The following is a 25247-nucleotide window of genomic DNA, read 5'->3' on the forward strand; positions in this document are numbered from 1 at the left end:
CTAAAATAATTTCACTTCTGGTGATGAGTTTGCAAGTAAAAAATAAGGAAGAAGAAGTTTTAAGAGATAGATAATTACACTCAATATTTTGCCTGTTTGGTCTTCTTCTTCCTTTTCTAGAGGAACTAACTGGTAGAACAGATTACTCCCCCAACAGTTTTGTTGAGTTGCAGGTAGAGGGTGACAGCTGCCTTAGTAATAGTGGTGGATTCGATTTCAAAGTGCTGTGCCCTCAGGCGGTAATGTTATGTTAAATTCATGTTATGTAAGTCAACCTCGGAAGTTTCCAAATCCATAGGAGAAAAGGAGAGTGGATCCCAGATCAGTCTGTAAGGCTGACAGAGAACAGGTGGTGAGAGCCCAGGACAACCTAAGGAGTGGGGCATCTGTATAACCCAGAGGAAGATGATGGAGAGACAGTGTCCAGGGGAAGAGGGGTCACCTGAGCATGGGTCTGATAGCGCCGGCGTGTCAGCTCCTCTCTGTCGCTAAGGCGGTGATGATTCGTAATTAACTGCCAGACGTCGAAAGAAGGGCCTGTCAACCAAATTTAATTTCTTTTTCTTTTTTAAGATTTTTTTTGATGTGGACCATTTTTAAAGTCTTTATTGAATTTGTTAACAATATTGCTTCTGTTTTATGTTTTTTGGCTTTTTGGCCGTGAGGCATGAGGGATCTTAGCTCCCCATCCAGGGATTGAACCCACACCCCCTGCATTGGAAGGCGAAGTCCTAACCACTGGACCGCCAGAGAAGTCCCCAAATTTAATTTGTACTTAGTGAAATCAACAGAAACTTTTTGAAGGGTAAGGCTCCACCCTCCACCATGAGCACTATCTCCCTCTCACACAGCATTGGTTGCTTCCATCTTTCAGGATTGGCTGCCCAGCCCACCCCAGCCCTATAGTCAGTTACAGAGTCACCGACATGGAATCGGCGTTAATTAGTATTTTGTGGCCACAGCTTTCATCCATTCCTCATGCTCACAACCAGCAAAAGCACCCAAAGTACTTAGAAGACACAAAACAACAGTCTCGGGAGGGAAGAATTTCATGGAGTGGAGAACTCTCCCTGCGAAGGATATCCAGTCTCTGTTGAGCTGCTGGTTCACATATATTCTCTGGGAATATTTTAAACTATCAGTGACCTAAGCTTGGATCTGGTGATATCCCAGAGAAGGTCTCTTTCCATTTTGAGAGCCAGAAACAGTCTTCTAGTCTTAATATTCTTCTGAAAGCTGCTTGATAGAAGAGGAGATTGATTGGCTCAAAGATGGATTATTGTGAGAAAAACAACTGAATTCACTTCCTCCTTCTGTGGTGGGTGGGCCATCTGATTGGCCCCTCTGCCTTCAGCCACGGGAAATAAAATGCAGAATCGCCAGCTGTTCCCATCACAGCTGGCAAGGCCTGGACCTCGGCTGTCGCTGCGGGCTCTGCTCTCCTTCCGCCATACCCAGCGCTCCTGCACTTGCAGCTTCCCGTGCTCTGACCTCCTAGGACGGGGGGCTTCTTTAGGAGAGGCCTCAGTATCACGCAGAAATCATCCTCCGGTCTCACTTCTGCTGGCCGTGGCTCCTTTGTCCATTTAGCCACGTGAGGCTATACCCACAGTGCATTAAACAAAGTGCCTATGATGCATGGAAACATGCAAGTCGGTTATTGCTGCTTGAGGAATGCACTGCTTTGTGGTGGAGTCTCACAGCTGCAACCTGCGTCACCCTACTTTGGGTACCCAACAAAAGTTAAAATGCTGATTTCTCCTCATTAGAGCTTGGGGTGCAAAGAGAGTGGATGAAAGGAGTGTGATCTCTGTATCGTTTACTTTCTTTATCAAGTACAGGAAATTTAACGTGCTTTTGACTTTTCCCCATATCGTATGTCAGATGTTGCTGGGACATTGGTAGTGAGCGCAGTAAATAGTAAAGCAACGTTTATCCAGGTATCTATAATTTTCATAAATTATAATGGGCTTTCAGACACGTTTGCATTTATCCTGTGACAACCACGCTCTAGAGTCCTCTAGTTTCCCACCCCTTCCTTTCTTTGCTCCACCTTTGTAGTCTCAGTTTCTACTTTTGAAATAATCACCCCTGAGTTTTCATTTGGATCTCTGCTCCTCATCAGAAGGCATGAAGTCTGATAAAGGCAGCAGGGAATTCTGTGAGACAGATGGAGCTCAGGATGAGATAAGATGCATCGATTTTAGGGAGGCAGCATGCCGTGGACTTATTCTTGAATCAGTTCACGGGACGTGGTGGAGTCTGTAAGCATTGTTTTAATCTGTATTTCTTCCATTTCAGTTGTAAAATTGGCACAAAACTACCAAGCTCTTGGGCTTTCTTGGTGGCACAGTGGTTGAGAGTCCGCCTGCCGATGCAGGGGACGCGGGTTCGTGCCCCAGTCCGGGAAGATCGCATGTGCCGCGGGGCGGCTGGGCCCGTGAGCCATGGCCGCTGAGCCTGCGCGTCCGGAGCCTGTGCTCCGCAACGGGAGAGGCCACAACAGTGAGAGGCCCGCGTACCGCAAAAAAAAAAAAAAAAAAAAAAAAAAAAAAAAAAAAAAATCAAGCTCTAATCATGAATTGCTAAGATAATAGCATTCTGGAAAGATGAATTTTATATTTAAAACAACCAAACGACCTAGGAAAGCGTTTAGTTTGGTTTTACTTCCTTGTTTTCTTTTTGCCTGAGTTAAAAATAAGTATGAGCAACAGTTATGTCACTAGGGACAAGGGGATTGCCAGCCTTAGATGTCAGTTTGCATTACGTCTTTTAGGACCGATTGCTATTTATGGCATAGTTAATGCAGTTGGGGTTGTATTAACGCTTTACTTTCTGCATCAACCAGCAATTGCGTCTCTGACAGGTGTGCCGGCAAACAACAACGTTCCTTCTCATAAAGGCATCTGTGGATTCATTCATCCATTCAGCCCACAGTCCCTGGGCGCTGTGGTGTCCTAGACTTTGCACCAGGCATTGGGAACATGAACATCCAGCCCACTTCCTTAAGTAGCTTCCAGTCTGCTGATGACACAGGCATTCAATACATCATTTCATAGCGCAATAACGTTACAGAAAAGCATTTACAAAGTGTTGCAGTTGCTTCCGATTGAAAAGAATAATAAACTCCGCCTGTGAAACCAGGCACAGCTTCCTAAGATGTCAGAGAGAGATGATATTTTAGCTGACAACTAAAGAATGCGAAGGGGTTTGCCAGAGAGGAGTGTCAGGAGACAGAAGTCAATGGTAGGTGCGAAGCTGGGGGTGGGGGGTTGGGGCACAGGAGGAAATGGTTCCTGGAGCAGAGAGTGGGGAGGGCTTAGGCTTGGCTCAGAGGTAGAGGGAAGGAGGGGAGACTTTCTTTGGAGTGATGTGCAAAGGGCTTTTTACTTGAGCACAGAAGACAGTAGCCTCAGAGAGGGCTCTAAATGCAGAAGGGGTACATAAACGTGTCCTGACACCTAGGTGTGTATTATCTGCTCCCAAAAGCATGGTTGACTGACGTTTTCTATTACGTGCCCAGGATCAACCACTTTTCACCACCTGTACCACTACCACCTGCGACACACCTCCATCACCCTGGCCTCCTAGTGGGTCCCTGCTGGGCCTACCCTTGCTTCCATATTCTTTGCTCTCCATGAAGCAGCTCCCCTGGGGATCTTTTTGTGGGAGTCTGGTTCATGCACTGCTGTCTTACATGCCTTGCACTCAGAGGAAAAGCCAACCCGCACTATGGCATCCAGACCCTACTCTCCTGCACTGTGACATCCAGACTCCCACCCTCCTTGCTCAGTGTGGTCATCTCACTCACATCACTATGGCCACCCTGGCCCCTGTCTCTTTGCTGTCCTCCACACCAAAGCACACACTATCTTACAGACTGTATTCCTGCCTCTCCCTCTACCTGGATTGTTTGCCCTCAGATGTCAGCCTGTGTCTTACTCTGTCTGGGGCTGCTATAACACAACAGCATAGACCAGGCAGCTTAAACACAGAGATTTATCTTTCACAGTTCTGGAGACTGGAAGTCCAAGATCAGGATGCCAGCTGTGGTATCTGGTGAGGGCTCTCTCCTTGGGTTGAAGATGGCCACCTTCTCTCTGTGTCCTCACACGGCCTTTTCTCCACGTATACAGGTGGAGAGAAGGGAGGCAAGCTTTCTGGTGTCTCTTCTTATAAGGGCACTAACCCTATCACGAGGACCCCACCCTCATGACCTCACCTAACCGTGATTACCTCCCAAAGGTTCCATCTTCATATACCATCACATTGAGGTTTAAGGCATCAGCGTATGAATTTAAGGGGGAACACAGTTCAGTCCACAACAGTCTGATGTGCTTCTTCCCAGCTGTACTTCTTTCAGTTTCTGTTCAAATGTCTCTTTATTAGGAAATCTATCTGACCTCTTTATATACAAAGAGGTGACAAGACCCCCTCGGTCCTGTTTTTTTCTTCTTAGTGTGTTTATCTGTTTATGGTTTGTCCCCCATCCCTGCACTAGAATACAAGAAAGGAATATGGAACAAATGAAAGCTTTTGGACTTGTCGGGTTGATAACAGTGCCATAACAGGGTCTCAGAACAGTGCTTGCCAGAGTAAGCCTGGATAAAATATCAATGGATGGATGGATGGATGGATGGATGGATGGATGGGAGATTTGTTCACCTTCTTAGGCCAGTGTTTAATTGTAAACATGCTTTTCCATTTTATTGCATCTGTATAAGATATGCATGATTACCAAACAGAACAGAGAATATATTACAGCCTCAATCTCATCATTCTAGGCAAAAATATGTAATTCTGTTGAGAGATGCACTACTGAAGCTCAACATTTCAGGGGATAATTTATTAACTTCTCTTGCCCTTCATGGGAAGCAAGAACAGTTCTACTCAAATTTTCCATAATTCAACTCCTGCAAGTTAAGATGAGGAAGTCTGAATTTGGTATGCCAAATTAGATGTTCAAGTTAGATTTTCACTGTTAACCTGCATTCTAACTCAAAAACCAGATCTATGTTCTGGTTTTACCTGTGTAAAAATTAAATATGCATATCGACCAGGACTGGAGAGGAAGATGGAAAAATGAAAACTTTTGTTTTCTTGGAACCATTAGCAAGATGGTTCGTGTTTTTTAATTTTTTCTCCGTTTTCTATTATTATTGTAGTAATATTGTTTGTGTAGTTAAAAAAATAAATTACCTGCACTCTGAAAATGAAATTTGGCTAAAGACTGTCTGCATTTCTGTGGGTAAAATTACCCTGCCTTTTTTTTTTTTTTTTTGTGCGGTACGCGGGCCTCTCACTGCTGTGGCCTCTCCCGTTGTGGAGCACAAGCTCCGGACGCGCAGGCTCAGCGGCCATGGCTCACGGGCCTAGCCACTCCGCGGCATGTGGGATCCTCCCGGACCAGGGCACGAACCCCTGTCCCCTGCATCGGCAGGCGGACTCTCAACCACTGTGCCACCGGGGAAGCCCTACTCTGCTTTTTAAAAGTAAGAATGTTACCTGAAAGAAGTGTGGTTCATCCCTACTTAAAAAATGGCATCAGTGATCCGGAATCACTTCACTTAAGTGGGCTCTGCTATCAACGCCTGTTTGGTTATCCTATTGTGCATTCGTCCATCCAGTAATATACACTGAATTGGTTTTCTGTTCTTAGCACAGTGAGCATGCAGGGAGCAGAGTCCTTGTCCTCTTTCTGAACTGTCCTCTCATTCATTTTCCCACTTACTGGAGCCACCTCATGGTTCATCATCTTTCTTTTCCCTGCCCTGTGTGTCCATAGAATGTACACTGTGTTAGACATTTTTAAGATCTCTTACATCCACCTTCCTCCCTGGGCTCGCCCTCCTGGATCCCTGGGAGCTGTTCATCCACCCTGCTCACGTCCTGGTGAAGCAGCCCATTCTGTCATGCAGCAATACTAGTAGTTAGAAATTCTGAAGGTTTTTTGATACATAATTCTGTCTCTGTGAAATTTCCTTTTGGTTCTAACTCTGGCATCTGGACTATGCAGAAGAAGTCCTCTGTCTGGCATGTGATAATTCAAATAGACAGAGACGAAGTATTTGGTTTTTGAGTCTGAACCCTTCCTTCAGCCTTACTTCATATGACATATTTTGCAATGTCTCTGTCTTCGGGTCCTCTTTGTAGAAACACTCTGTCCATCGTTATCTCTGACAATATCCAGCCTAGACCTGGACACCATATTGTGAGCGTACTTGGGTCAGGGAGGGACCTGCTGGGAACATCACTGTAACATCATTCAAGTACACTTCTGCAAGGAAATTAGTGACGCTACTGGCTGCTCAAGAAGTTGAGGCAAAGCAGAAGTCTTAGGGTTTTTTTTTTCATATAAACTTCTATCAGTGCATCTAATAGATATATTTAAAACAAATTTTAGAATCCTAGATTATTCTTACTAGAAACAAGATTTGAAAGATATCCATTGTTTGAGCTGATGAAGACAATACCACTAATTTCATCATTCTTCATCTTGATAAGATTCAGTCTTGAGTATGAAACCGTTATGGTTTTGATTGTTACCCTGGGATTTAATCTGAACAGTGTTTGAGAAATGTCCACTTCGGTTCCGTGGGAGGTCATGTACACTATCATGGTCTTAGGAATAGTACTACTGCAAGATTTATGCTATTCACAGCTTTGGTGAGAATGGCTTATTTCCTCTGTAAATGAAATGAAAAGCTGCTGAATCAGTGAGATCTGATCACTTCTTGTCACTAGCCAGCGACTTCCTCCCATAGAAAACCCTATCCAATAGGAAATGAGGTTGACTCAGTATAACCTTTCGTCGTAATTTCATACTCATGTTTAGTCTTATTTTTAAGTGCTGAAAAGCCACTTTTTAGTAGGCAAATTCAGTTCTCAATGGCAAATAAGCATACTGGTAGAAATTTCTAAAAACTGTAGAACACTTTCCTGCTAAGGTTTTAGTGGTCCTCAGAATTTTTCTTAATTGGATAACCTAGATGGCCAATATTAATTGTTTGGAGTCAAATTTTTCTTGATTCTATAACCTAGATAGCCAATATTAAATATTTAGATGTCAAATATTATTTACTATCCCATGGTTGAATATTATCTATATTTTGATTTACAGAAATCTGATACATTCTAATGAACTTTCAGCCTTGGATAAGGGTGTATTTATATATCACGTTGCCTACTTTTTGAGGCCATCTCCATCCTATTGCATTTTGACTCGCAGTTAATGCAAGTCGCAATAGTGGGCGCTATAAGAGAGAATATTTTGTGATCTATGTATAGGCAGGAGGGGCAGTAATTCATTTGCAGTGTGACCATATGACTTAATTTGCCCTGGAGAGTCCCAGTTGCTCTTGTATAATTAATAATAATAATTATTGGTATGTAACTATTATATTTATTGATTATTAATATTACCCCCTTTGTCTCTCAAATGATCCTAGTTTGGACTGTAAATTATATAATCATCCTAATTTGAAAGGAACTGAAAGTTTGGTCTCAGCAGCCAATATGCCTGATTAATTTCCTAGATCTTTTCAACCTTCAGCATTCTTTAGCAATGTCTCCAGATCCCCCTCATACCCCCAACACCTGCTATAATGCGGTCCCTGGAGGGAACTAAAACCTAGAAAAGGGGTAGGTGGGTTACCCAGTGCACTAGCAAGACCTGGGAAGTCTTAAAGCTTTGTTTGAGGAGCTATAGAAGGAAGAAAAGGCCCAGGATGGTGAGAAGTAGGCAAACGTTGATTAAAATTGGCACATAGTATGTGCTAAATAAATGTTTGAATTTGGTAGCCTGAAATAGGACTTAACAATGTGGATGTCAATGAAGAGAAAGATGAGAGAGGTCTTAGGGCTGGAAAATTCATCATACTTGGGTTTGATTCGATGGGGGTTAATAGGTTGCCTGTAATAAGGAACACCACAATCACCCTGTGCTGTGGAATCTAGTTTACTGGGTGGAGAAGCATTAAGTTACACAAAAGCTGTAAACGTAATATCCAATTCTTCTTGAGATAAGGCTTTGCCATGGGATAGAGAAGAGAACCTGGGGCCTTTGGACACTGAGGCAGAGGGCAGAGAAAGGAGTTGATCATAGCTTCAAGGATGAGAATACGCCTGAGCTCTTGATTGAATGAAGTGTATCCACTGGCTTATTTTAGTTCCTTATTTTACTCACAGAGTTTCTCTTTCCTGCTGTTGCTTTAGGAGCTGGTGGGGAGTAATCCTCCACAAAGAAACTGGAAAGGCATAGCGATCGCACTGCTCGTCATCCTGGTCATCTGCTCCCTGATTGTCACCTCAGTGGTGCTGCTGACACCAGGTACTCACATTTATTCTTGGAAAAGCAAGCTGCTATAAGGGAGAAAGGGCATAAGTTTACTTTGAGATTTTTTTCTAAGTAAATACCCATTATATAATTTATTTTTCCCGGGTTCTAATTCTCATTGTGCCATACGTTAAAATGATGTAATACACTTTCAGTAAAAAAGATCTATTTTACATGCTTTGAATTTGTTTAGATAATTGTTGACTGGGTGGAAATTCTTGGCATATATTAAAATTCACAAGTATTAATTTATGCCTGATGAGCTTAAAGATGGTGTCTTTATAAGTATAATAATTTTATATATCTAATGGCATTCCTGGGTGTGTTATCGAGGATGAATTAAGAAAATTATAAAAACAACATATATTGAATGTGAACTAAGGATAAACTAAATATTAGATACTACTGATGAAATAAAGGAAGTATAAAACAGAATCAGAAATCTCTCAGGGAAGAAAAATACACAAAAATTGTCCACAAATGTCTACAGAAAAAAACATATGTAGAGATGGATTATTGAAAGTTTCAAACTTCCAAACTTTCAAACTTATAAGTTGTATAGAAGCTGAGAGGAAAGAGAGAGAGAGACCCTTTATAATAAAGTTCATGGAGAAAGTAATATGTGAAGTGGGCTTTAATGGAGTGGTAAGAATTTAGTAGCAAGAGAGTGGTGAGATTAGGGCAAGAAGAAAGCCTTTGCCCATAGGATAAACATGGGGGTCATGATAGGAAAACATTATACCATATATAAATAGTGTGTAACTATCCATTCCCCTTGTCGTATTAGGTGTCACTTTGTGTGGACAAAAAAAAAAAATGTTCCAATCCTCAATAAATAGACTACACGGGTATTGGACTTTAAGGGGGAAAAATGCAATGTAAAAAAATTTTTGATACGTACAAGAAGTGCAGGCAAATTTTGAGGTATGTTTAAACTATAATCACAAAACTTAAATGGAAAAAGAGTAGTTTGTACCCTGAAACCAAAACTCAAGAAAGGTATTACAAGAAAACTACAGACCAGTATCTCTTTTGAATATAGATGCAAAAACCTCAGCAAAATACTAGCCAATAGAACCAAATTACCAGCAACATATAAAAAGGATTATACACCATGATCAAATGGGATTTATCCCAGGAAAAAAATTTGGTTTAACATATGAAAAATCAATGTAATACACCCATATTAATAGGATAAAGGGAGAAAAAAACATGGTCATCTCAATAGATGCAGAATAAGCATTTGACCAAGTTCAGAATCCTTTCATGATAAAACATTCAACGAGCAAAGAAAGAAACTTTCCCAACCTTATAAAGAGCATCTATAAAAAGCCCACAGCTAATATTATACTTAACAGTGAAATACTGCAAGTATTCCTGCTAAGATCAGGAATAAGACAAGGATATTCACTCTCACTATTTCTTTTTTTTTTTTTTAATTTTTTTTGCATTGTTTAATTGAAGTATAGTTGATGTACAATACTATGTAAGTTACAAGTGTACAATATAGTGTTTCACAATTTTTAAAGGTTATACCCCATTTATAGTTATTATAAAATGTTGGCTATATTTCCTGTATTGTACAATTTTTTTTGAAATTTTGAATTTTATTTTTTTGTATATAGCAGGTTCTTATTAGTCATCAATTTTATACACATCAGTGTATACATGTCAATCCCAATCGCCCAATTCATCCCACCCCCCACCCCCCTGCCACTTTTCCCCCTTGGTGTCCATACGTTTGTTCTCTACATCTGTGTTTCAGTTTCTGCCCTGCAAACCGGTTCACCTGTACCATTTTTCTAGGTTCCACATATATACATTAATATACAATATTTGTTTTTCTCTTTCTGACTTACTTCACTCTGTATGACAGTCTCTAGATCCATCCACATCTCAACAAATGACCCAATTTCGTTCCTTTTTATGGGTGAGTAATATTCCATTGTATATATGTACCACTTCTTCTTTATCCAGTTGTCTGTCGATGGGCATTTAGGTTGCTTCTATGTCCTGGCTATTGTAAATAGAGCTGCAATGAACATTGGGGTGCATGTGTCTTTTTGAATTATGGTTTTCTCAGGGTATATGCCCAGTAGTGGGATTGCTGGATCATATGGTAATTCTATTTTTAGTGTTTTAAGCAACCTCCATACTGTTCTCCATAGTGGCTGTATGAATTTACATTCCCACCAACAGTGCAAGAGGGTTCCTTTTCTCCATACCCTCTCCAGCATTTGTTGTTTGTAGATTCTCTGATGATGACACTCTCACTATTTCTGTTTAACATTGTATTGGAGATTCTAACAATTAGGTAAGGGAGAAAAAAGACACCCAGGTAAAAAAGAAGTAAAACTATCTCTATTCATAGATAGCATGATCTCATGTATAGAAAATCTTAAAGAATCTACAAACACACAAAAAAAAATATTATAACTAATAACTGAGTTCAGCAACATTGGAAGATACAAGACCATTATACAAAAATTATTTATATTCCTATATACTTGTAATGAACAATTCAAAAATGAAATTTAGAAATGATTCCACTTACATTAGTTTCAAAGGGAATAAGTCAACGGTCTGCAACCTTTTTGGCACCAGGGACCGGTTTCGTGGAAGACAATTTTTCCATGTATGGGGGTGGGGAGGGATGGTTTCAGGATGATTCAAGCACATTCCATTTATTGTGCCCTTTATTCCTATTATTATTAAATTGTAATATGTAATGAAATAATTATACAACTCACCATAATGCAGAATCTTTGGGAGCCCTGAGCTTGTTTTCACTTGCCACTCACTGATAGGGTTTTGATATGAGTCTGCAAGTGATTGATGTATTATCTCTGTGCAGTCAAACCTCTCTGCTAATGATAATCTGTATTTGCAGCCGCTCCCCAGCGCCAGCATCACCACCTTGGCTCCACCTCAGATGATCATAAGGAGCGAGCAAGCTAGATCCCTCGCGTGCGCGATTCACAGTAGGGTTCGCGCTCCTGTGAGAACCTAATGCTGCCGCTGATCCGACAGGAGGTGGAGCTCAGGCAGTAGTGCAAGCTGTGGGGTGTGGCTGTAAATACAGGTGGAGCGTCACTCGCTTGCCCGCCGCTCACCTCCTGCTGTGGAGCCCAGTTCCTAACAGGCCGTGGACCGGTAGCAGTCCATGGCCCAGGAGTCGGGGACCCCTGGAATAAGTTACTTAGAAATCAACAAAAGAAGTAAGACTTGTACACTGAAAATCACCAAAGATAATTGAAAGAAATTAAAGAAGACCTAAGTAAGTGGAAAGCTCTCCCCGTGTTCCTGGATTAGAAGATGTAATAGTGTCAACATGGCAGTACTTCACAAATTTATCTACAGATTCAACCCCATCCCCATCAAAATCCCAATTAGTTTTATTGCAGAAATTGACAAGCTAATTTTAAACTTCATATGAAAATGCAAGGTACTCAGACCAGCCAAAACAGTCTTGGGAAAAAAAAACAGTTGAAGGACTTACATCTCTGATATTAAACTTCCTCTAAAGCTACAGTAATCAAAGTATTGTGGTACTATCCTAAGTATAGATATATAGGTCAATGTAATAGAATGTAGAGTTCAAAAATAGACCCATACAGTTATTTTCCATTCATTTTTGACAAGGGTGCTAAGACCATTTGATGGGGAAAAAGTAGTCTTTTCAACAAATGGTACTGGTACAACTGGGTATCTACATGCAAAGAATGAAACTGAACTCCTACCTCACAGTTTATACAGAAATTAACTCAGTGTGGCTCAACAACCGAAAAATAAGAGCTAAAACTATAGCACTCCTAGAAGAAAACATAGGAGTAAATCTTTGTGACCTTGGATTCAACAGCTGTTTTTTTAGATATGACACCAAAAGCACAAGCAACTCAAGAAAAAATAGATAAATTTGATGTCAGCAAGCATAAAACATTCTGTGTATCAAAGGGCACTATGAAGAAACTGAAAAGACAGCCCACAGAATGGGAGAAGCATATTTGCAAATCATATCTTTAATAAACATCTAACGTCCAGGTTATTTAAAGAATTCTTACAACTCAAAACAAGAGACAAACAATTTAATTTAAAAATGGGTAAAGGATTTGAACATTTCTCCAAAGAAATACCAATGGCCAGGAAGCACAAGAAAAACGCTCTACATCATTAGTCATCAGGGAAATGTAAATCAAAATCACAGTTAGATGCCTATATATACATATTATTTTTTGTGCATTTATTTTTTATACAATTTTTAAAGGTTACACTCCATTTACAGTTATTACAAAATATTGGCTCTGTTCCCTGTGTTATACTAAAAATGCTTGTAACCTGTCTTACACTCAATAGTTTGCACGTCCCACTCCTCCACCCCTATATTGCCCCTCCCCTCTCTCTCTCCCCACTGGTAACCACTAGTTTGTTCACTATATCTGTGAGTCTGCTTCTTTTTTGTTGTATTCACTAGTTTGTTGTACTTTTTGGATTCCACACATAAGTGATATCATATAGTATTTGTCTTTCTCTGACATTTCACTTAGCATAATACCCTCCAAGTCTAATTCAAAAAAAAAAAAAAAAATATATATATATATATATATATATTTTAAGCAAAATAACAAGTATCTATGAGGATGTGGAAAAATTGGAACCTTCATTCAGTACTAGTAGGAATGTAAAAGTGTGTAGCCTCTGTTGAAAACATTCTGGTAGTTCCTCAAAAAATGAAACACAGAATTACCATACGACCCAGTCATTCTACTCCTAGGTATATACCCAAGGAAATTGAAAATATATGTTCATACAGAAATTTGTATACAGATATCCATAGAAACATTCATAACAGCCAAAAAGTAGAAACAACCCAAATGTCCCTCACCTGGTGAATAGATAAACAATTGTGGTATATCCATACAATGGAATATTATTCAGCTATAAAAAATGAAATACGGATGCATACTACAGCATAGATACAACTTGAAAACATTATGCTATGTGCGCGAAGTTAGACAAAAAGGCCACATATTGTATGATTCCACAGTAGACAAATCCATAGAGATAAAAAGTAGATTAGTGGGTGCCAGGGACTGGAAGTGGGGAGAGTAAGAAGTGTCTGTTAATAGGCATGAGATTTCTTCTATTATAAAGACATTATAGTTTTAGTGCAGTTTTAAATTCACAGCAAAATTGAGAGGAAGGTACAGAGATTTCCTACATATGCGCTGCCCCACACATGCATGGTTCCACTCATTATCTACATCCGCACCTGAGTGGTACATCTGATACAACTGATGAACCTACCTCAACACATCATAATGAGACCTCTTTTGGGGGTGATGCAGATATTCTGGAATTCGATAGTGGTGATGAATGCACAATTCTTTAACACATTGAAAACTACTGAGTTGTATACATTAAAAAGGTAAACTTTATGATATGTGAATTTTATCTCAATTAAGATGCTAGCATAAACAATGGTGAGAAAGTTGTTTAAAAAAGTGATTCAGGGAGGACCTTCAAGATGGCGGAGGAGTAAGACGTGGAGATCACCTTCCTCCCCACAAATACATCAAAAATACATCTACATGTGGAACAAGTCCTACAGAACACCTGCTGAATGCTGGCAGCAGACCTCAGACTTCCCAAAAGGCAAGAAACTCCCCACGTACCTGGGTAGGGCAAAAGAAAAAAAGTAAAACAGAACCAGAAGAATAGGGACAGGACATGCCCCTCTGGGAGGGAGCTGTGAAGGAGGAAAAGTTTCCACGCACTAGGAAGCCCCTTCACTGGCGGAGACCGGAGGAGAGCACAGCAACAGGGGTGCAGAGGGCAAGGTGGAGAGATTCCCACACAGAGGATTGGTGCCGACCAGCACTCACCAGCCCGAGAGGCTTGTCTGCTTACCTGCCGGGACGGGTGGGGGCTGGGAGCTGACGCTCAGGCTTTGGAGTTCAGATCCCAAGGAGAGGACTGGGGTTGGTTGCGTGAACACACCCTGAAGGGGGCTAGTGTGCCACAGCTAGCTGGGAGTGGGTCCAGGGAAAGTCTGGATCTGCCTAAGAGGCAAGAGACCATTGTTTTGGGGTGCGTGAGGAGAGGAGATTCAGAACACTGCTTAAACGAGCTTCAGAGATGGGCGCATGCTGTGGCTATCAGCGCAGACACCAGAGACGGGCATGAAACGCTAAGGCTGCTGCTGCCGCCACCAAGAAGCCTGTGTGCAGGCACAGGTCACTATCCACACCTCCCCTCCCAGAAGCCTGTGCAGCCCACCACTGCCAGGGTCCCGTGACCCAGGGCCAACTTCCCCGGGAGAACACACGGCGCACCTCAGGCTGGTGCAACGTCACGCTGGCCTCTGCCACCACAGGCTCACCCTGCATTCTGTACCCCTCTCTCCCCCTGGCCTGAGTGAGCCAGAGCCCTCGAATCACTCACTGCTTTAACCCCCTCCTGTCTGGGCGAAGAACAGATGCCAGAGGATGACCTACGTGCAGAGGCAGGGCCAAACCCAAACCTGAACCCCAGCACCAGTCCCCTCCACCAGGAAGCTTACACAAGCCACTAAACCAACCTTACCCACTGGGGGCAGACACCAAAAAAATTGGGAACTACGAACCTGCAGCCTGTGAAAAGGAGACCCCAGACACACTAAGTTAAGCAAAATGAGAAGACAGAGAAATACACAGCAGATGAAGGAACAAGGTAAAAACTCACCAGACCAAACAAATGAAGAGGAAATAGGCAGTCTACCTAAAAAAGAATTCAGAGTAATGATAGTAAAGATGATCCAGAATCTTGGAAATAGAATGGAGGAAATACAAGAAACATTTAACAAGGAAGTAGAAGAACTAAAGAGCAAACAAACAATGATAAACAACACAATAAATGAAATTAAAAACTCTCTAGAAGCAATCAATAGCAGAATAACTGAGGCAGAAGAACGGATAAGTGACCTGGAAGATAAAATAGTGGAAATAACTACCACAGAGCAGAATAAAGAAAAAGGAATGAAAAGAATTGAGGACAATCTCAGAGACCTCTGGGACAACATTAAACACACCAATGTTTGAATTATAGGGGTCCCAGAAGAAGAAGAGAAAAAGAAAGGGACTGAGAAAACATTTGAAGAGATTATAGTTGAAAACTTCCCTCATATGGGAAAGGAGATAGTCAATCAAGTCCAGGAAGCACAGAGAGTCCCATACAGAACAAATCCAAGGAGAAACATGCCAAGACACATATTAATCAAACTATCAAAAATTAAATACAAAGAAAAAATATTAAAAGCAGCAAGGGAAAAGCAACAAATAACATACAAGGGAATCCCTATAAGGTTAACAGCTGATCTTTCAGCAGAAACTCTGCAAGCCAGAGGGAGTGGCAGGACATATTTAAAGTGATAAAAGGGAAAACCTACAACCAAGATTACTCTACCTAGCAAGGATCTCATTCAGATTTGACAGAGAACTTAAAACCTTTACAGAGAAGCAAAAGCTAAGAGAATTCAGCACCACCAAATCAGCTTTACAACAAATGCTAAAGGAACGTCTCTAGGCAGGAAACACTAGAGAAGGAAAAGACCTACAATAACAAACCCAAAACAAATAAGAATATGGTAATAGGAACATACATATGGATAATTACCTTAAATGTAAATGCATTAAGTGCTCCAACCAAAAGATACAGATTGGCTGAATGGATACAGAAACAAGACCTGTATATATGCTGTCTATAAGAGACCCACTTCAGACTTAGGGTCACATACAGACTGAAAGTGAGGGGATGGAAAAAGATATTCTGTGCAAATGGAAATCAAAAGAAAGCTGGAGTAGCAATTCTCATATCAGACAAAATAGACTTTAAAATAAAGACTATTACAAGAGACAAAGAAGGACACTACATAATGATCAAGGGATCAATCCATGAAGAAGATATAGCAATTGTAAATATTTATGCACCCAACATAGAAGCACCTCAATACATAAGGCAAATGCTAACAGCCATAAAAGGGGAAATAGGCAGTAACACAATCATAGTAGGGGACTTTAACACCCCACTTTCACCAATGGACAGATCATCCAAAATGAATATAAATAAGGAAACACAAGCTTTAAATGAGACATTAAACACGGTGGACTTAATTGATATTTATAGGACATTCCATCCCAAAACAACAGAATACACTTTCTTCTCAGGTGCTCATGGAACATTCTCCAGGGTAGATCATATCTTGGGCCACAAATCAAGTCTCGGTAAACTTAAGAAAACTGAAATCGTATCAAGTATCTTTTCCAACCACAACGCTATGAGACTATATATCAATTACAGGAAAAAAACTGTAGAAAATACAAACACATGGAGGCTAAACAAAACGCTACTAAATAGCCAAGAGATCACTGAAGAAATCAAAGAGGAAATCAAAAAATACCTAGAAACAAATGACAATGAAAACACAACGGCCCAAAGCCTATGGGATGCACCGAAAGCAATTCTAAGAGGGAAGTTTATAGCAACACAATCCTACCCTCAAGAGACAAGAAACATCTCAAATAAACAGCCTAACCTTACATCTAAAGCAATTAGAGAAAGAAGAACAAAGAAAACCCCAAACTTAGTAGAAGGAAAGAAATCATAAAGATCAATCAGAAATAAACGGAAAAAAAATGAAGGAAATGATAGCAAAGATCGATATAACTAAAAGCTGGTTCTTTGAGAAGATAAACAAAATTGATAAACCATTTGCCAGTCTCGTCAAGAAAAAAAGGGAGAAGACTCAAATCAATAGAATTAGAAATGAAAAAGGAGAAGTAACAACTGACACTGCAGAAATACAAAGGATCATGAGAGATTACTACAAGCAACTCTATGCCAATAAAATGGACAACCTGGAAGAAATGGACAAATTCTCAGAAAAGCACAACCTTCCGAGACTGAACCAGGAAGAAATGTAAAATATAAACAGACCAATCACAAGCACTGAAATTGAAGCAGTGATTAAAAATCTTCCAACAAACAAAAGTCCAGGACCAGATGGCTTCACAGGCGAATTCTATCAAACATTTAGAGAAGAGCTGACACCTATCCTTCTCAAACTCTTCCAAAATACAGCAGAGTGAGGAACACTCCCAAACTCATTCTATGAGGCCACCATCACCCTGATACCAAAGCCAGAAAAGATGTTACAAAAAAAGAAAACTACAGGCCAATATCACTGATGAACATAGATGCAAAAATCCTCAACAAAATACTACCAAACAGAATCCAGCAGCACATTAACAGGATCATACAACATGATCAAGTGGGGTTTATCCCAGAGATGCAAGGATTCCTCAATATATGCAAATCCATCAATGTGATACACCATATTAACAGACTGAACGATAAAAACCATATGATCACCTCAATAGCTGCAGAAAAAGCTTTTGACAAGATTCAATACCCATTTAAGATAAAAAAAAAACTCTCCAGAAAGTAGACATAGAGGGAACTTACCTCAACATAATAAAGGCCATATATGACAAACTGACAGCCAACATCCTTCTCAATGGTGAAAAACTGAAACCATTTCCACTAAGCTCAAGAACAAGACAAGGTTGCCCACTCTCACCACTATTATTCTACATCGTTTTGGAAGTTTTAGCCACATCAGTCAGAGAAGAGAAAGAAATAAAAGGAATCCAGATCGGCAAAGAAGAAGTAAAACTGTCACTGTTTGCAGATGACATGATGCTCTACGTAGAGAATCCTAAAGATGCTACCAGAAAAGTACTAGAGCTAATCAATGAATTTGGTAAAGTGACAGGATACAAAATTAATGCACAGAAGTCTCTTGCATTCCTATACACTAATGATGAAAACTCTGAAAGAGAAATTAAGGAAACACTCCCATTTACCATTGCAACAAAAAGAATAAAATACCTAGGAATAAACCTACCTAAGGAGACAAAAGACCTGAATGCAGAAAACTATAAGACACTGATGAAAGAAATTAAAGATGATACATACAGATGGAGAGATATACCATGTTCTTGGATTGGAAGAATCAACATTGTGAAAATGACTCTACTACCCATAGCAATCTACAGATTCAATGCAATCCCTATCAAAGTACCAATGGCATTTTTCAAAGAACTAGAACAAAAAAGTTCATAATTTGTGTGGAAATACAAAAGACCTCGAATAGCCAAAGCAATCTTGAGAAAGAAAAACGGAGCTGGAGGAATCAGGCTCCCTGACTTCAGACTATACTACAAAGCTACAGTAATCAAGACAGTATGGTACTGGTACAAAAACAGAAATATAGATCAGTGGGACAGGATAGAAAGCCCAGAGATAAACCCATGCACATATGGTTACCTTATTTTTGGTAAAGGAGGCAAGAATATACAGCAGAGAAAAGACAGCCTCTTCAATAAGTGGTGCTGGGGAAACTGGACAGCTACATGTAAAAGAATTAAATAAGAACACTCCCTAACACCATGCACAAAAATAAACTCAAAATGGATTTAAGACCTAAATGTAAGGCCAGACACTCTAAAACTTAGAGGAAAACGTAGGCAGAACACTCTTATGACATAAATCACAGCAAGATCCTTTTTGGCCCACCTCCTAGAGAAATGCAAATAAAAACAAAAATAAACAAATGGGACCTAAAGAAACTTAAAAGTTTTTGCATAGCAAAGGGAACCATAAGACAAAAAGACAGCCCTCAGAATGGGAGAAAATATTTGCAAGTGAAACAACTGACAAAGGATTTATCTCCAAAATATACAAGCAGCTCATGAGCTCAATATCAAAAAGCAAAGAACCCAATCCAAAAATGGGCAAAAGACCTAAATAGACATTTCTCCAAAGAAAATATACAGATTGCCAACAAACACATGAAAGGATGCTCAACGTCACTAATAATTAGAGAAATGCAAATCAAAACTACAATGAGATGTCACCTCACACTGGTCAGAATAGCCATCATCAAAAAATCTACAAACAGTAAAAGCTGGAGAGGGTGTGGAGAAAAGGGAACCCTCTTGCACTGTTGGTGGGAATGTAAATTGATACAGCCACTATGGAGAACAGTATTGAGGTTCCTTAAAAAACTAAAAGTAGAACTACCCTACGACCCAGCAATCCCACTAGTGGGCATATACCCTGAGAAAACCATAATTCAACAAGAGTCATATACGACAAAGTTCATTGCAGCACTATTTAGAATAGCCAGGATATGGAAGCAACCTAAGTGTCCATCGACAGAGGAGTGGATAAAGAAGAGGTGGCACATATATACAATGGAATATTACTCAGCCATAAAAAGGAACGAAATTGAGTTATTTGTAGTGAGGCGGATGGGCCTAGAGTCTGTCATACAGAGTGAAGTAAGTTAGAAAGAGAAAGACAAATACCGTATGCTAACACATATATATGGAATCTAAAGAAAAAAAAAAGGTTCTGAAGAACTTAGGGGCAGGACAGGAATAAAGACACAGACATAGAGAATGTACTTGAGGACACGGGGAGGGGGAAGGGTAAGCTGAGATGAAGTGATAGAGTGGCATGGACATATATACACTACCAAACGTAAAATAGCTAGCTAGTGGGAAGCAGCTGCATAGCACAGGGAGATCAGCTCAGTGCTTTGTGTCCACCTAGAGGGATGGGATAGGGAGGGTGGGAAGGAGATGCAAGAGGCAGGGAATATGGGGATATATGTATTCGTATAGTTGATTCACTTTGTTCTATAGCAGACACTAACACAACCATGTAAAGCAATTATGCTCCAATAAAGATGTTACAAAAAAAAAGTGATTGAGTTTGGCCATTTATATACTAAAGTGCCAACAACACTTGCCTAATGGTGAAGAGGTTTCAGTGGCGGTTATGAAAAGAGAGTTGCTCTCTCCGTGCGTTTTATGAAGAGCCAAGAGTTCCTGGAACACTTGGACTCATGATTAAGCATAGAACATCTTACCAAACAGGAAAAAAATCCATTCAACTCTCAAAATCTAAATGAGTAGATTCGAGAGGGATTGGGGCAGGAGGTTGGTAAAGACAAATACTCTTCTCTTTTATAATTTTGCTGATGTTTCATATTAATTAACAATTTGTGCAAGCCGGGTACTTTAGCAACTACATATTTTTAATTAATAGAAAGGAAATCAGGTCTCCCTCAGAATTTGTGGAGCATGCGTTCCTACCTTTGCTTTTCTTTGAACATAAGTGTGCTTTATGTGAGAACACGATTATCGAAGGTTTGATACTGTGATTGTCCAGCACTCACTTTGAAAGTTAGGAAGCAATGATGGTTTAGGTAGTTTGCAGTCATTCCCACCCCCACCAAGGTACTTGAGCATTCATGTCACCCAGAATCTGAGGGCTCCTGCAGCCATCACTTCAAAGGGAGGTAGAAGAGCTGCTGGTTCAGAGCAACAAGGCTGGGTGGGAAACATCTGGACTGAGTAACTTAAGGCTAAGAGCCGGTTCTGTGACCTTCCCTTCCACGTGGCCAACTCAATGCCAGGCAGAGAGCTGTCCCTGGGTCTTCCCAGCTGTACAGGGAAACTCCTATTCTCTCAAATGCAGCTGCTAATTCTGAAAGTGTTTTACATTCAGTCCTTGTGCAGCCGGAACCATCACAGCAGCATCCCTTCTGCAATAAATAGAGAACACAGTCATCGTAAACCGTTATCTTTTTGAATGCTGATGGCCAGTTGTCAGGGGCAACAATGAGGTGAGGCTCTAGTGAATCCCTGTGTTCCAGAAAAGGCTTTGAGCAGAATTTCTTTTATTCTTCTGTTAAAATAAAAATGTGGCTGAGCCTGCCTGACCCTTTGGCTTTGTTGGACTTTCATAGCTAGTGCTTCTTTCTCAGTTGTGCTGCTCAGGGGCTGTGTGTCCTAGGATTAGGACAGTCAGACAGGCCGGTTCAGTGGTGAGTGCCTCCCATCACCGGCTCATCCCTCTCCCGGGATGCAGCAGTGGCTTTTGTTTCAAAATTCTTCCATGCACAAGAGTATGTCAGGTCATTCAGAGCCTTCTTGAATTCACTGACATGCAGAGTATCCTCACATCGACCAATAGTGCCTATCCATTGATCAAACGTGAATGATCCCTGCAAGGGGCTGAGGGCACTGAGCTAAGTGCTGGGTGAAGTGTGGGCAAAGAAGATGCACATGTTCTCCACGGGAGCTTAGATCCACTGAAAAAGACAGAACGTAAGCAGTGAGAATTTCACGGCAGTGTAATCATTAAGCAAAAATAAAACAGAAGTCACAGGCCGGGCTGGTTAAAGACCTATTGAGTTGTGAATAACTGAATCTTGGACATAACATACGGCATGGCCATCAACTCATCCATGGCCCCCAAAGTGTCCAGCACATCTCTCTCTAGTACTGATCTCTCCGTGAGTCCACGGCAGGAGTGGCTTCCACTCTACAAGGGAGGAAGTTAAGTTTTGAAGAGTAGAGAGTCCTAGTAGTAATAACACCCTGGACATATGTGTGCAGTTTGGGTGCATCCCTACCAACCTTGCTTCCCTTTCATAGACTGACTTGAAATTCATAGCATGTACTTTTAAAAAATTATCTTTTCAAGTGCTACCTCTTTCCAGTCTTGTATTCTGGTTTGTTAAAACTCAGATTAAAGTATCTGCTTTCTACTTAACCCCCCAATCCATTACGAACTCCTTGGATTCAGTCTTTTGGTGAAAATGTTTCTGAGTATGTGTGGGTCCCCTTTCCAACTGGGGAAGGATCGTGATGGAATGCCACTTTGGTGCCCCAGGATCTCGAAGGGCCTCGTGGTAATATTTCTGAGCAACAAGTACCCTTGTTCTATAGTGCAGCCTAATTATCACCAGTTATGCACAATTTATGTTTTAAAAAATCAAATTAAAAGTGTTTAAGGCAATCTTAGTTCCAAAGGGATTAGCCAGATGAGAATGTGTCCTTTTCAATTTTGTCATTCATTTCTCCCTTGCTAGTCTGTGCCCTTTTCTAAATTTCTCTTTGGAATAATAGACTCAAAGTTACCTTTTTTATTTTCAGATGTTAAATATGTGTCTGCAATAGGTCACACTCAGCGTATGCCTTTTTTTGGGCAGCTACAGCTCTTGCATTCTGATGAAAAGGACTCTGATAATCTTTAATGCCACAGTTACGGTTGTGGGAGCTGAAAAATCCACCAGGATCATATTTGCATTAAAACATCCCTGACATTTGACTTTTCTGGATTTTCATTGTAGAGAAGATGGACAGTTGTTTGTGACGGAAAACACTAGAACACTTTCAGGTGGTATAAAAGCGAAAAGCCTTGGATATTTGAAAGTCATGTTGAAGGTAGACTTTGAGTTAAGGCCAAGCAGAGGTTACCAGAATATAAGACCCAATCTTTTGGGTGGGAGCATAACAGAGAGGTTATTGTTATGGAATTGAAATTTCATAACTGTTTGATTTATATCTAATGTTTATAACTGCATTGCTAGTGCCCAGCTCATCTTTTTTTTTTTTTTTTTTTTAATTTTCACTTGGACTCAATAGGCTTTATTGAGAGGGAGAGAAATCTAGCAAATTGGTAGTTACAGTTCATAAATCAGATTCTCTTACAAGCGGGTGTAAGTGCATCCAAGTCAGAAACTTAGTCAAGTGTTCTGAATTTACACCAGTCAAAATAACATGAAATGGGTTTATGTGGGAACAAGCTACATATTAAAATTATTGATACATCTGAGAGAATCCCTCCACTTGAGTTGTTACTGCTAGTTAACAAAGCAAGTTCTGTAATAAAATTTCCATGGATTTTTAAAATAGACTTTATTTTTTAGAGCAGTCTTAGGTTCCAGCAAAATTGAGAGGAAGGTACAGAGTTTTCCCATTCACCCCCACCCCCCAGAAATGCATGGCATTTGTACCATCAACATCCCTCACCAGACGGTACATCTGTGACAGTTTATGAACATACATTGATACGTCATTATCACTCAAAGTCCATAGTTTACATGAGGGTTCATCCTGGGTGTTGTACAGTCTATGGACTGGGACAAATGTATAATGGCACGTATCTACCTTTACATTTATGATGGCATGTGTCATACAGAGTAGTCTCGCTGACCTAAAAATCCTCCATGCTCTGTCTGTTCATTCTGCCTTCCACTATAATGCCTGGAAACCATTGATTTTTTTTTTACTGTCTCCATATTTTTGTCCTTTCCAGAATGTCATATAGTTGGAATCATACATTATGTAGCCTTTTCAGATTGGCTTCTTTCACTTAGCAATATACATGAAAGGTTCCTCCATGGAGGAACTATCATTGTTTAATAGTTTATTTCATTTTAACACTAAATAATATTCCATTGTCTGGATGTACCACAATTTATTGCTCCGTTCACCTACTAAAGCACATCTTGGTTGCTTCCAGGTTTTGGCAGTTATGAATAAAGCTGCTGTAAACATTCGTGTGAAGGCTTCTGTGAGACATGCATTTTCAATTCCTTTGGTAAATACCAAGGAGAATGATTGCTGGGTCATATGATGAGTATGTTGAGTTTTGTAAGAAACCACCAAACTGTCTTCCAGAGTGGCTGCACCGTTTTGCGTTCCCACCAGCAGTGATAAGAGTTCCTGTTACTCCACATCCTTGCCAGCATTTGGTGTTGTCAGTGATTCAGATTTTCTAATTGGTCATTCTAATAGTTGTGAAGTGGTAACTCAGTGTTTTAAGTTTATCTGTTTAAGATTATGGAACAAACAATTTAAAAACATTATATATATATAATATTATAAATATATAATATATACATATATATTATATATATAATATATACATACATATATATATATATAAAATGTTTTAGAAAACACAAAACAAGCTTATGGTTACCAGCGGGGGTAAAGGGGGGGAGGCATAAATTGGGAGATTGGGATTGACATATACACACTACTATATATAAAATAGATAACTAATAAGGACCTGCTATATAGCACAGGGAACTCTACTCAATACTCTGTAATAGCCTATATAGGAAAAGAATCTAAAGAAGAGTGGATATATGTATACGTATAACTGATTCATTTTGCTGTACACCTGTAACTAACACACATTGTAAATCAACTATACTCGAATAAAAATTTTTTAAAAAAGAGAAAAAAATTCTGGAACAAATAATTTAAAAACATTATATATATAAAATATATATATATTTGTATGTATAAATATGTATAATTTCTATATATATAAAACACTATATTGTTTGATGAATTTTCAAACTGAACAGACTACATAGCCTGCACCCAGATTAAAAAACCAGAATGTAGCCAGCATCCCAAAGCTGCCCCATATGCTTTCTCATCATTAGTCTCCCTAAGGGCAACCTAATTTCTAACATCATAAAATAATTTTGCATAGTTTTATACTTCTTGCACTTACGTTATTAATGTAATCATGTAATATCTGTTATTTTACAGCTGGTTCTTTTTTTCAATATAGTGTTTGTGAGATTCATTGTTATACTTTAAGTTGTATTTACGCCCAGTGTTTTAATCGGTGATGGATTGTCTTTTCATGAGGTCTCATATAATCCTTATGAAAATTACACAGTAGCTTAACAGTAATTTAATAACTTTTGTGTATATCATAACAAGTAATGAATACCTTACTGTTTCTTATTGTTTCTTGTAGAAATAGGTGGTTTGCCCATTTTTTCTAGGCATTTTCTCTCTGTTCTCCTTGCTACATTAAACTCATCCCCCAAATCCAGTCTTGTCATAGTCCATCTATTATCAGTGACCATGACCAGGTGTCCTGTCATGGGACACATAGGTTACTTGATGGGTCTCTAGTATTGTTCATTTGCACTTGGGCATCTGTGGTTGCGTTTGTAGGTTCTTTTCACACCCACCTGCCAGCTGATGAA

At 39.9% G+C, this 25247-nt stretch overlaps 1 protein-coding gene across 2 annotated transcripts in view; it reads left to right on the plus strand.

Annotated features, from left to right (window-relative positions):
• DPP6 (dipeptidyl peptidase like 6) overlaps positions 1-25247 on the plus strand; it is a 778185-nt gene that overhangs the window by 353840 nt on the left and 399098 nt on the right. For both annotated transcript variants that reach the window (XM_065883771.1, XM_065883772.1), the window contains exon 2: positions 8215-8329. In XM_065883771.1, the coding sequence (XP_065739843.1) occupies positions 8215-8329 (115 nt within the window). The remainder of the gene's footprint in view (positions 1-8214; positions 8330-25247) is intronic.

Source organism: Phocoena phocoena, chromosome 9 (assembly GCF_963924675.1).
Source record: "Phocoena phocoena chromosome 9, mPhoPho1.1, whole genome shotgun sequence".
In the NCBI taxonomy this organism is placed as follows: domain Eukaryota; kingdom Metazoa; phylum Chordata; class Mammalia; order Artiodactyla; family Phocoenidae; genus Phocoena; species Phocoena phocoena.